This window comes from Lactuca sativa, chromosome 7 (assembly GCF_002870075.4).
Source record: "Lactuca sativa cultivar Salinas chromosome 7, Lsat_Salinas_v11, whole genome shotgun sequence".
NCBI lineage: Eukaryota > Viridiplantae > Streptophyta > Magnoliopsida > Asterales > Asteraceae > Lactuca > Lactuca sativa.
The window spans coordinates 104,272,127-104,286,862 of record NC_056629.2 but is presented as its reverse complement, the minus strand read 5'-3'; the positions used below and the strand labels follow the sequence as shown (position 1 = coordinate 104,286,862).

Sequence of the window (14,736 nt, the reverse complement as noted above, 5' to 3'; positions counted from 1 at the left end):
TATAAGGATAGTTGTTTCATGTTATTGTAGTCTTTTATTCGTTATGTCGGTTAGCCATGTTATAATTAAGAGGTCATCGAATTAGTAGGTTATGCTTTGATTGTAACTGATTTTCAGTTAGAGCGAGGGCTCTGGGTGATACTAGCATCTCAAAGGCTAGAGGTTCTGATTTTTATTGTAATCATTCGATTTAGTTTGTGATTCTTAATAAACATACAATTCTAGCCAACTTTGTTCTCACACAATCTGCTCTCACTTCTCCTCCTAATACACCCTCACGATCATGTCAATTGTTTGCTTGAAACCTACACGATAGTTCAATTATGTGTACAATTAAACAACTCTTTGGAATAACGGTTCCATGTTAAAACACAGTATAATTTTTGATGAGCCAAGACATTAGTTTAGCTTGTGCTTTTTCATGGGCAGAAACAAATAACAAACTTTACATAAATACACACATGAAATATTATAAAATGATATGGTAAAGTTACATCATGATCAAGTGTTGTCTGCCAAATATTTTTAACAAATGTTGAGTCCATCTTCCTCAGTTGTGGTATATAGGATTGGCTAATAAGGGATTAGCCCTAGGGGTAGTTAATCCAAATTTTTCTTTCATATCTAGGTCACTTGGTGACATCCCACTCGGTAGCTCCCAATCAAAGAAATGTACCATGTTGGAAACCACCAAGCCAGTGTTTAGTAATCCTAAATTCATTCCAGGACATCCTCTTCTACCAATTCCAAATTGTATAAGTTGATAATCATGTCCACGAAAATCAACTTCTGTGTCTAGAAACCTCTCTGGAAGAAACTCTTCCCAATTTTCAGACCAAACTTTTGAGTCACGTCCAAATGCCCAATAATTTACAAGAAGTCGTGTATTCTTGGGTATATTGTAACCATTAATCACTATATCCTCCACTGATTGATGTGGAACCAATAGTGGAGCAATGGGATAAAGCCTTAAAGTCTCCTTAACTACCATATGCAAGTAACTTAAGTTTGTCAAATCTGTTTCTTCAACCACATGTTTATCTCCAATCACAACTTTCAACTCTTGTTGTAGCTTCTTCATCACTCTAGGATGTTTTATAAGTGCAGCTAAAATCCATTCAACAGAAGTTTTAACAGTGTCAATGGATCCAGCTATCAAATCCACTAAAATGCATTTCATACCAGACCTATCAATTGTAAAGGATAGGTCATCATGGGTATTTGAATACCGGTGCTTTAGTGAAAGCAATATGTCGATGAAATCCATTTCCTCAGGGCTTTGAGATTTAATGATTATTTGTTCTTCGTGCTCATTTATCAATGTCTCCAAAATTTCATCAAGTTCCTTGCTTAACAACTTAAAGCGTTTAGTCAAGCCCTACAAATCCGAATCAGAAAAAAAGGACACATAATATTAGATTTATCGTGACAAAAGAGTAAAGGAGTCATCAAAACTACCAAATCCCAATCAATCGGTCTACAATATATGATGTACACGATTTTGCAATATTATATGGGAATCTTGTTATAATTTTCATATTAATAAATTATTTGGTACTGTTAGGGTCTATGAAAGTAGAAGTAACTAGGAATGTTTGCTATGCTCACATTTAACCAAGTACCTCACTTCTCTAACTTAATAGAACGTTATTTTTGAATTTTATATAATTTGAACTTTTTTACAAATTTATTATCATTTAAGTATACGTCTTATTTAGGGTTTTACCAACCACATATTTTTCACTCATTATATAATTATATATTTATATAGGGACATTGCCCTAATAGTATTAGATGGTTGAATTCTCTTATTGCATATCTAAGTCCCATGGTAGAAAAAATGTCGTTAAGAAGTAGGTTATTAGAAATTATTATCTACTAAAAAAAATATAATCATTTATTTGTTTCACACAATATATATATATATATATATATATATATATATATATATATATATATATATATATATATATATATATATATAAAGAGAGAGAGAGAGGAATGTTATTTTGAGAACTTAAAGATTTGCAAGAATTCAAAAAATTTTAATCTACTCATCATTTTTCAAAACCAAGATCACCAATATTCATAAAGGTTTCATCTAAGAGGGATCAATGCCTAAAAAAAAGAGTTGATGAACCTTTTCTTGTTTTTTTTGAAGTATGCATATATGCACATCTAAATATGCATGCACGAATCTTTATGTTTTCTATTTTTTTTTGGACGTTTTCAATTTGTGATTATCTTAAACACTTCTATTAGAGTCTCATTTTAGTGTTGGATTTGAAAAATATTGAAAAAAAAAACACAAATATACATGCATATATATATATATATATATATATATATATATATATATATATACATATATATATATATATATATATATATATATATATATATATATATATATATATATATATATATATATATATATATATATATATATAGGGAAGGGTTATTTGGAAAACAAAAAACCCTAAAAATGCATAAAAAAATACTTAGCGATCACAAAACTTTTTTTTTAATTTTTTTTTTGGAAAAATCGCAGCTTTCTATACTACTTGGCTGGAAAAAATTTTGAAAAAATAAAATTATAAAAAAATTGATTTTTTATTTTTTCTCAGTGAATTTTAAGAAAAAGCTGTGATATTTTATTAAAAAAAAGTCAAAGAAAAGTTTTGTGATCTCTAAATATTTTTTATTAATTTTTATTATTTTTAGGGTTTTTTTTAAGATTTTTTGTTTTCCATAGAACCTAAAACTATATATATATATATATATATATATATATATATATATATATATATATATATATATATATATATATATTCAAATTTGCATACAGGAACATTTCAAAAAAAATTAATTTTTTTTAAGTCTAGACATGAATTTGACGCACCATTTTGAGAATATATTAGTTGTCTTGGTTTTGAAAATTAATGAGCGTATTAGGAGTTATCGAGTTCTTGCAAATCTTTAAGTTTTGAAAATAACTCACATATTTATATAAAGGAAAATAACTCACATTTATATAAAAGGTAAATTACACGGATGGTCCCTGTGGTTTAGGAGAACTTGCGTGCTTAGTACCTGAGCAAAAGTTTTAACACGGACGACCCCTAATATTAAAATTTGTAACCCACCTGGTCCGTCACTCAACATCATGTCTGTTTTGTGGTTACAAACCCCCCACGTGACAAGTACGTTGAGAGTATTTTTGTTATTTCATATCTATCAGGCTTTAAACATGGTTTGTCCTTTCGGAATCTCAAGACATTGTTAATAAGCAGTTGGTTTTGTTTTTTGTGATAATTGTTTACAAGTTGTAATGTCAGGTTCAAGATCATGTCATGTAACCGCAGTTGTTTAGATTGCATTGTAATGAATATGATTTGTATCAAGGATACCATTTTATCAATGAAAATGATATTGTATTGAACTTTATTGTATTTTACAATTTCTAAAGTATATTGTGTAACACCCGAAATCAGAAAGGTCAAGAAAGAAAAGGAAAAACCCTAAGTTAAAGAGGGTTGACTCGTCGAGTCCAGGGAGGAACTCGGCGAGTCGGAGCGGGACCCGGGTGTAAAGCAAGTGACCGACTCGGCGGGTCGGCAAGTGGACTCGGCGAGTCAGGTCTGGGTTGGGAAACCCTAATTTCGGGACTTGGTACCCTATTTAAGCATCTTAATCTCTTCCCTAGGGCTCATTTGCGGCCCTATAGTCCAGAACCAGAAACCCTAAGCCTCCATTGTTGCTCAATCAAGCTTTCTTGCCAATTTGGGTGATTTGAAGGAAGAAGGAGGAAGGCACACATTGGGGATTCAAGAATTGGCAGTAGATCCAGAGTTTGTGAGGTCTTCCAGAGCTTTTGAAGGTAATGAGTCGCTACCTTCCCTCTTTTGCATATAGATCAACCTTTATCTTGGGATTTGGGACTTTTAGGACAAGTTTATGACCTATTTCGAGTTAGAAGCCCAGATCTTAAGTTGCTACTTCAGATCTATGTGTATCTTGGCCTAGAGAATCATAAAGCATCAGTCTATGGGTTGATTGTTGAGCCCCTTTGTCTTAAACCCTAGTTTATAGTGATTTGAGCCTAGATCTCGTTAGCTATACGTAAAGTTTGCCACTTTATGTAAGGAATAGGCTTTAGAAGAGTGGATCTACAGTTTGGAGTCCATGCATGACTCAAAAGTCCTCTGCATGTATGTAGATCTGAATGGACTCGCCGAGTCCTTCGAGTGGACTCGGCGAGTAGCATGAAGACGAGAAGGAACTCGACGAGTGGGATGAACAACTCGTCGAGTCGGATGAAGTTAAGCATGAACTTGGCGAGTTGGAAGAACAACTCGATGAGTTGGTTGAAGATTGCCTTGGACTCGGCGAGTCTATTAGTGGACTCAGCGAGTCAGGTCGCGAAACCCCAATCCTTTCGTGTTGAGATTCGAATCAGTGAGTCGGGTGGAGACTCAGCGAGTTGGACAGGTCAGGACTCAGAAATAGTTGGACTCGGCGAGTCATGGACTAACTCGGCGAGTCGAGTCGCGAATAGAAAGACCCTGAGCATATGAACTCGGCGAGTCATTAGGTGGACTCGGCGAGTAAGGTTGACCTAGAAGGTTGACTTTAACCAGGACTTTGACTTTGACCAGAGTTGACCTTGTTGACTTTTAGAGGACTGTCAGACTAAGTATCATATTGATATTGGTAGCTCGGAGAGCTGGAGGAGCAGCGACTCAGGGGATTGTCGATCAGCAGCCAGAGGATTATCGGTGGAGCTCAGCAGTTCAGGTGAGTTTCCTTCCAGTAGGAACGGGTCTAAGGCCACAATGCCGGCCCGTTTAGCTAGCAGTAGTTTCCAGATTTTGATCTGATGCAGTAGTTAGTATGTTTGATGCCTTCGTGGCTCAGACAGGATTTATGTGTTATGTGTTCCGGGCTACGGCCCGATGCAGTATGCAGTATATGTGTGTTCATGCTAGTTGATATGTTCATGTTATGTGATGTTCAGTTAGTTCCGGACTTCGGTCCGATGCAGGGGCAAGGCCCCAGTTAGTCCGGACATCGGTCCGATGCAGGGGACAAGGTCCCAGTCAGTTAGTCCGGACTTCGGTCCGATGCAGGGGACAAGATCCCAGTCAGTTTCCGGACTTCGGTTCGATGCAGGGGGAAAGGCCCCAGTTAGTCCGGACTTCGGTCCGATGCAGGGGACAAGGTCCCAGTCAGTCTTCGGACTTCGGTCCGATACAGGGGGCAAGGCCCCAGTTAGTTCGGACCTCGGTCCGATGCAGTGGGCAAGGCCCAATATGTGCTTTATATGTTATTGCATGGTATGTGGTAGATTGGGGGAGCTCACTAAGCTTCGTGCTTACGGTTTTCAATTTTGGTTTCAGGTACTCAGTTTTCAAAGGAGGAGCTCGGGAAGATTGCAGTGCACACACCATAGTCAGTTAACCTGGGAATGTTTGACTCTGATAATGATAATATGTTTTGAATTTATACTCGAAGATTATGTTATAACTTATGATACAGTTTTTATAAATATGATTTAGTAATGTTTTTAAAGAAATTTTTAGTTGTGATTTTTGGGTCGTTACATATTGAGATTATATTATGGGGATGAGAAGAACAAATGATAAAAAAAAAACATAATATATAACCTTCCTTCAAACCAATAACCAAAACTTTAGGTATCGTCCGAGTTAAAAATCTTGTTAGGGACTAAGCGTGCAAGTTCCCCCAAACAACAGTGGACCGTCCGTGTAATTTACCATATAGTTAAATTCTAAAGATTATATAGATAATATGTTATTCAAAATAACCCATGAGCATTTGGTTTGTATCTTGTTGTGCAATTTAATAGAAATTGAAATTTAACTTCCCTAAAAATTATAAATCGGTTGAAATATAAATTATATATATATATATATATATATATATATATATATATATATATATATATATATATAGGAAAAGAGAATATACATCACAGCCCCACCTAAGCTTAGGTATTAAACCTCTTGAAAATACATTGTTTTACTATATAAAGATTACGATTAATGGATTCACGATTAATACTTTAAGATGTAAATTCAAGATCGACACAATAGGGTTTAGAGTTTAGCGTTTAGGATTTAGGGTTTAGGGTTTAGGGTTTAGGGTTTAGGTTTAGGGTTTAGGGTTTATGGTTTAGGTTTAGGGTTTAGGGTTTAGGGTTTAGGGTTTAGGTTTAGGTTTAGGGTTTACTAATGTTCACTTGGGTGAAGTAATAAACGATAATGGAGGGAAGAAAACGGAGTTGGTAAAACAATAATAAAAGAAAGAAATGTTATGGAGGATGATATATTTACCAAGTGAAACCAAACCGGGTATATTTACCAAGTTATAATGACATATTTTAGAGGTTTAGTATCTAAGTTTAGGTGGGGCTGTAATGTATATTCTTATCCCATATATATATATATATATATATATATATATATATATATATATATATATATATATATATATATGGTTAAATTTAAAATAATGGATTAATTTTAAAATACCTAAAACTTTAATTACTTTTTTCTGTTTTAACCAAAAAAATTTTCTCCAAAAAAATCTTAAACTAGAAAGTATATATATATATATATATATATATATATATATATATATATATATATATATATATATATATATATATATATGGTTAAATTTAAAATACCTAAAACTTTAATTACTTTTTTCTATTTTAACCAAAAAAATTGTCTCCAAAAAAATCTTAAACTAGTAATTATATATATATATATATATATATATATATATATATATATATATATATATATATATATATATATATATATATATATATATATATATATGGTTAAATTTAAAATAATGGGTTAGTTTTAAAATACCTAAAACTTTAATTACTTTTTTCTGTTTTAACCAAAAAATTTGTCTCCAAAAAAATCTTAAACTAGTAAGTATTTATTAATTATGTGGGACGGATACACTTTGGTTGTCTATGGTTTTTTAGATGCGTAACTTGTTTGTTGTTTTTGAATTAGCCCAAATTTTATGTGGATGACGTGAAGAGGGTGTGAAACATTTTGGGCCTAGATTATCGTGAAATATAGAGTAGAGACACAATAATACAATATTGTTCTACTTATCATGAGTTCAAGTAGTATCATCAGGTGAGATAGTCATGCTTCAGGATTCATCACTAACAGTTTCATATATCAATGAAGCAACAATGCTATTTATAATCCATTCAGCTTCATCATTGTTATGATATTCGCACCATCAAGATAACCAAAAATCCTAACACTGATTTATATATGTAAAGTGGCCTACATTTTGTATCTAGAAGTACTAAAATGCTAAGAAGAATGGATAACTACAATAAAGTTCTTACATATTTTCCTCATAATCGATTTAGTCCTTATATATTTTTTTTATTCAATTAAGTCTCAAATACCGGTAATCGTATTCAATTTAACCCTTTGACCCAATCAACAGGTCATCCAATTTTCAAAAATTACATTTTTGCCCCAGATTTTAAAATTTATTACAAATTTGGTCCAAAATTTATACTTTTGGCCCAGATTTTATTTTTTTTTTACAAATTGACCATTTTCGCCCAAATTTTAGAATTTTATTATGAATTCATCTTAACTTTAGTTGTTTTTACAACTTTTTTTCTCAAAAAATTATTTCTAATATGTTTTTTCTTTATAAACTCATATTTATACAAAAAAAAAACATATTTTCATATAAAAATCTTATTTTTTCTATATAAAAAAATGTTGTATATGAAATATCTACTTATAAAAATAGGTTTGGATTATTTGTGTGATTTCTCTTAAAAAATCATTTAAGAAATTAAAAGTAACCCTAAATTATACTATCAAATTCTTGTTTGTCAAAAACTAATTACACTCATTTTAATATTATTTATTTGTTCTTTAATCACATTTATAAGACAAATAATGTTAGCTCTTAATTGTAGTTCATAGAAATAAAAAACCATTTTATTAAAAAATTTCGACAGCATGTTTTTGAGTAGGTTGTGATACTTTCCTTGTGAAGTTCAACTAAAGCATGTTTTTGAGTAATTTTTTTAACCAAACTCATATGTAAATTCTTTAGAACTTTAGTTAAAGTATTCTATTGTGTTATTGATAGTTATAATATTTTATATATTTATGTTGTTATTGTATTTTTGGTCATTTCTCACTCCCCTAAAAACATGTTTATCAATAATAAATTGCAACAGGTATTCCATATAATAGACATTAAAAAATAAAGGAAATACAAGATTATAAATAATCCAAGTAAGAAGAGGTTGATTGGCAATAAAAATTCACAACTTAGATCGGACACGTGCCATGAATAGATATGTTTTATTTAGATAATATATTTATTAAAAAGTTATAAAAAAATATATCAAAATTATGATTTTAACTTTTTTCTTAAAAAATTCTTACGAATAAAATATAATATAATTATAGTATATATATATATATATATATATATATATATATATATATATATATATATATATATATATATATTAAACTTTCATATAACTAGTTTAAACTTTCATATAAATGTGATTAAAGAACAAATAATCCAAACTTGTTTTTATAATTTATGGTTACTTTTAATTTCTTAATTGATATTTTAAGAGATATCACACAAATAATCCAAAACTATTTTTATAACTAGATATTTTATATACAAAAAACTTTTTATATAGAAAAAATAAGATTTTTATGTGAAAATATGTTTTTTTTTTGTATAAATATGAGTTTATAAAAAAAAACATATTAGAAACAAATTTTTGAGAAAAAAAGTTGTAAAAAACAACTAAAGTTATGATGATTTCATAATAAAATTCTAAAATTTAGGCAAAAAGGGTAAATTTTGGACCAAATTTGTAAAAAAATTTAAAATTTAGGCCAAAAGTGTAAATTTTGTATCGAGTTTGTAATAAATTTTGATATCTGGGCCAAAAATGTAATTTTTGAAAGTTGGATGACATGTTGACCGGATCAAAGGGTTAAATTGAATACGATTATTGGTATTTGGGACTTAATTGAATAAAAAAAATATATAATGACTAAATCGATTATGAGGCCAATATGTAGGGACTTTATTGCAGTTTTTCCGGGTAAATATTTATGCGGTTAATTATGGGGAGTACCACTTTAGGAATTGTCATCATAAGTAGATGTTTGGTACCATATTAAAGCCTTTTAATGAAAAAGAACACAAAATTGAAGGGTTCGAAGGACAACTATTAAGTAGTGAAGAAGACCAAAGTGTATTCACTCAAACCAAATAAGAGCAAAATTATGATTAGAACAATTGTGCGCTATATTATTAACTTGGCTATCATTATATCATCACCAAATATATTAATCTACATCGATAAATAAATGTAATCACATGAAAATATGTATTAATCGAAATAAGGTTAATTAACGGTACTAGAAAACAAAATTTGAGTTTGTTAAAGATACTATTTTTGAAAGCTCGTGTTTTTTTCGTTCGTTAAGGATATAAGAAGTGGTAACATGTTTAGAATTGCTTCCACATAGGATTTTTTAAACCACATAGGATAAGATGATGATAGTATGAAGTTGTAAATTTGTAGGGAGTGGTAGCAACTAAATATTATGATATTTTATTTTGAAAAAAAAAAAGAAAATAAAAAGGAGCAGACATTTAGATCCTATTTCTCCTCTCTTTATCTTCTCTTTCATCTCGCTACTAAGTAGCACACCGATCCAAATGAATAGTCTAACATGTTTGATGGGAGTGGGTTTGGCGTTTATAGCGAGCTCGTGGCTAGTCCCACTCCCTCTAGTCTAATAGAAACCACGAACTAAAAATTACCACGGTATCTTGGTTGCAATGCTATTTTATTGCTTGTGATTTGTAATCATTTTTAATGTTTAGCTAGCTTCAAGTTTCTAATGCTAATTCAGTTGTTCCAAAATTGTGAACAATAATTATATTTGATTATAGTGTTTCAAGAAGAAGTAAGTTTTTGATATGACAACTTATGATTCGATGAAACTCTTATTAAATAATAATAATTTATTTATTTTCTTAAAACATGACATATGATAATAGGGTGCAATGTCTTAGAGCATTTTCAATGGGTTTTTTTTTTATAATTTATTATTGTTGACTTTTTATAAACGAGCATTTATTTTCATTGGAGCGCACCATTTTTTTTGTTTATTTTTATTGACCACTCAATATATATTGAGTGGTCAATATAGTTTAACATTTTGTATATTTTACCCCATCATCTTCTAATTATATTTTAATTTACCCATTTATTATATTTTAGTTTTCAAATATTTTATTTATTTAGTAGTTAATTTGATTTGTCATTTTATTTAATTTATCTATCAAATATTTTGTGACATCTTATGAACTTTTAAAGGTATTATAAAAATACGTTTAATACAATGTGTGTTTAAAAATGACTAACTAAATTGAGGGGGTTATATAAAACATTTCAAATAAATTAGGATAGATTAGTTAAATTTAAAGCAAAAGCAAGTGGAAGAGGTTAACCATTGAAGAGATAATTTACTTAGAGGTAAAAATTAATGAAATGATGAAGTGACACTAATTTAAAGCAATAGCATAGCTCAACCATTGATGATGATCTTAATGGAAAAGTAAAAGATAATTAATGCATATATGTCTATGAAGATTCAACCCATAAATATTAGACACATTGTTGTGTGTCAGATCAACCCATATATATATATATATATATATATATATATATATATATATATATATATATATATATATATATATATATATATATATATATATATATATATATATATAAAAGAAGCATTTCTATTTGCACCATATGTATTTGAAATCTCATACTTTTCAATCTCTTTTTAATAATTATTATAAATTTGTTAATAATGTTAAATTAATGCAAAAACTAAATTCTAATAAGAAATTAACTAAACCACAATATTAAAATATCATATTTTACTTATATTTATAAAATTATAACTTTAACTTTTTAACATATTATAGTTAACTTATTAGTTTAGATATGTTGTCATATGTGAGCAATTATCATTTTAAAGTCACAACTTTTATACAATTTATGATTTTATGCAAAATAGTTAAATTATTAATTCCAATATAATGTTAAACGGTTAATTTAAATCAAAATTTCAGTACTTGAAAAAAATCAAGAGACTATTTTATAAATAGTTAAAAGTTATAAGTTATAGTGCTAAATCTAAATTGTAGTCCTAAATTAACAAAAACAAAAACATGAAACTATTTTTTTATAATCATTAAAAATTTTTCAAATAAGTAGCTTAAAAATAACTTACAATAAGAATAGTTAAAAGTAATATTATATAAAAAAATTATAATGTTATCTTTAAAACCAAAAACAATGTTGTTTTAAATAATTACAATAAAAGAAACTAACAATATTCATCAAATAAATTATTAAAAAATTAAATTTATAAAACAAAACATAAATAAACGATTCCAAATACGTTATTGTAAATAACTTACAACAACAATAGTTAAAAGTAACATTATATACAATAATTATATTGTTACCTTTAAAAACAAAAAACAGTATTTCATAATTACAATGATAGAATTCAAAATCTTATGAAAATAAATTTTTTAAAATTAATTAATCATAAAAACAACTATAAATATCATTAAACCATATATTATATTTAATTTTATTCATTAGTAACCCACAAGTATATGTCATTGATACAAATAAGATTATACAATTTTAAAAAATGTCTACATTATGATATAATTTAAAACAAATAATGTTTATACCAACTTATTATAAGATTTATTATATAAGAGCTAACAACAACATCATTGATATATTTAAAAAACATATATCTGTAAAAATTCTAAATATATTATTGTATTCTACGCAACATGCGGGTATTTGCATGGTAAGCCTATAAGGTTCGATTAAATTACTATGCCTTTTTTTTTCACAAAAACAAAACTATATCAAAATCGACCTTTATAAAACTTGAGGTAAAAATTATGAAATTACCTGAAGATCAAACGGAGCTAACATGGGCACATAGTCGGCCAAATTGAAGATGCCTATTGCTTCCATGCTCTCGTCCATTACGCTTTTGAAAAGGAACTTGTCATTGTTTTTCTTGCCAAATATCATCCTACACGTCATGCCTTCAATCAGCGCACCTACAGTCTCACTTAAATTCACCACCTTACGTCCCATGGACGCAACCCTAATCTCTTCCAACATCAACCTGATCTCCTCCCTTCTTATCCCTGCAAAACTATTAATTTTCTTAGCACTAAGCAGTTCCAATGTACAAAACTTCCTTACACTTCGCCAATATGATCCATATTCCGTAAAAGTCAATCCCTTTCCACTATAAGCAAAGTACTTTGTTGCTTGGATATTGGGACGAGAAGCAAAAACAACATCATGAGTCCCGAGGAAGAGTTTGGCGGCTTCCGGCGAAGAGACTATCACAAATTGGATGGACCCTAGGCGGATCGACATGATAGGACCATACTTTTGGGAGAGCTTGTGGAGGGCACGATGTGGGAGGTTTCCTAGTAAGTGGAGGCTTCCGATGATTGGTAAGGGCGTGGGGCCAGGTGGTAGTTTCTTGAGGCGAAGATGAGCTGATCGCACTCGCCAAAACAAGATTCCGGTGAAAACTAATAATATTGCAAGTATAACAGAATACATAGTTGCCGCCTGTTGAAGCTTTTGTCGTAGTAATTTTCGTCGTGATGAAGATATATAGATATCTTGGGTCGACCAATGTCATTGTTTCCATTTTGTTTTCTTCTAATTTGTTTAGGAGTAAATGCTTCTTTCGTTGTAACTTTTGTTTGTATCACTTGTTCGAGTTTTTTTCTGTAAAAGGGTTGTTTTCAAAAAGAGCTATAAAAAGGTGTTGTTTGAAATTCATTTTAAAAATGGGACTATAGTCCCGCCTCTTTGCGTATACATTTAAATTACATAAATGGTCCATTTAGTTTTATGCAGTTATCATTTTCAATTGTATATTTGACTTTAACAATTTTCATTTCCATTTCCACCTTGATTTATAAGTCATACTTTTTGATAAATATGTTTTTAAATTTTATACATAGACCTTAATAATTTATATAATTAAAAAAAAATATTTTACCTTCGGTCAATATAAATATTAAGCTTATTAAAATTATATGTATTAAATAGTTATATAAATATTATTAGAAGTAGATATAAAATAATTAATATACACATTTTATATATGAATTGTCCAATCAATAATAATGTCTGTAAAAGCAATTTCAAAATAATTGAAGAATCCAAAAATGTCATTGTACATTTGATATTCTATTATTGATGAATTGTCATTTCAATTCTTTATAATCGAGTATATTTTACTTTTAGATGTTATGGATTCTAATCACCGAATTGATTTTTTTTTCATATTTGCATCCTCAGTTTCCATATTTCTCTCATCTTTGTATTATTAGTTCTTTTTCTATCTCAAACATAAGGTGTGTATTTATTTATATATATCTTGCATATATAAACAATGTCAACATTAAATTTAAGATATTATTTTATGTTATTTGTCATATGATTTGCAGTTAAAGTCTCTTATATATGGTGTTATGGCTCTAAACTATCCCTTTATGATTATTTTATATTGGGAAGGTAATATTGAATATGAAAATGGATTCAACAACAGTGACCAAGCAACTTTTTCTGCTTCAGATATTCTTAGGCACAAAATATGGTATAAACAATTTAAAGATTTGATTTATACCCATGATAGAGTTGAAAAGCCTGTCTATAAGTTGAATTTGTCACTATGTTACCAATATTGTGGGAGATCTAACATGGTACCCCTCATAAATGATTCATCCTTAGACATGATGTATTATTTAACTGAGAATGATGAAAATTATTGTGGCCAAATTTATGTTGACACCAAAGGGCTTCTAGCCCAGCGATATCGGGTGTTGCCCTCCCTCCTAGAGGTTGAGGGTTCAAGTCTCATTGGAGACATAAGTGGTATTAGGAGTAGTTTAGGAGTAGTGTAGATTTTACATTCTAAAAAAAATTTATGATGACATAGAACAAAAAACACCACCAATAAATACTAGTTTTACAGTTCTCCTCCATAATTTTGAAGCACCATTTCCTTTGCCTAATGATGATAGATGTGAGACACATAATGACTTTGGAGAGTTCAAAGTACCAAATGGGTAGCAAAATGTAAGAATGTAGCATGTACGAGATGAAGGAGAAAGCTCTAGTTCTATGCATCATGCATCACCTTGTCAATGGTATATTCATGCAATTAAGAAGAAAAGTCATAATATATGGCAGATTACACGTCAGGTAGATGCATATAATTGTTTTGGATCTTGTATTGGCAATGATAAAGGAAATTTGAACTCAAAAATAATTGCTTCATATATCATCCACTCGATTGAAAAAGATGTTGCTTATCTGGTGAAACATATACAAGCAGATATTAAAACTATTTAGCAGGTTGATGTTTCTTATAATAAGGCATGGCATGGTAGGAGAAAATCCATAGAAAAGATTTATGGAACTTGGGAGAGTAACTCTGTTGAGTTACCTAAGTATATTGCAGCCTTGTAGTCTTTAAACCCTGATACAATTGTCACTTGGTTTCATAAACCAAATGG

At 29.6% G+C, this 14,736-nt stretch overlaps 1 protein-coding gene across 1 annotated transcript; it reads right to left on the bottom strand.

Annotated features, from left to right (window-relative positions):
• Positions 1 to 399: 399 nt before the first annotated feature.
• On the bottom strand, positions 400 to 12,908 carry LOC111900853 (cytochrome P450 CYP736A12). Its single transcript, XM_023896729.3, has 2 exons — positions 12,092 to 12,908; positions 400 to 1,378 (listed from the first exon to the last, which is right to left on the bottom strand). Exons 1-2 carry the CDS (start codon positions 12,764 to 12,766, stop codon positions 551 to 553), a joined length of 1,503 nt encoding a protein of 500 aa, XP_023752497.1. The 5' UTR covers positions 12,767 to 12,908; the 3' UTR covers positions 400 to 550.
• Positions 12,909 to 14,736: the final 1,828 nt, after the last annotated feature.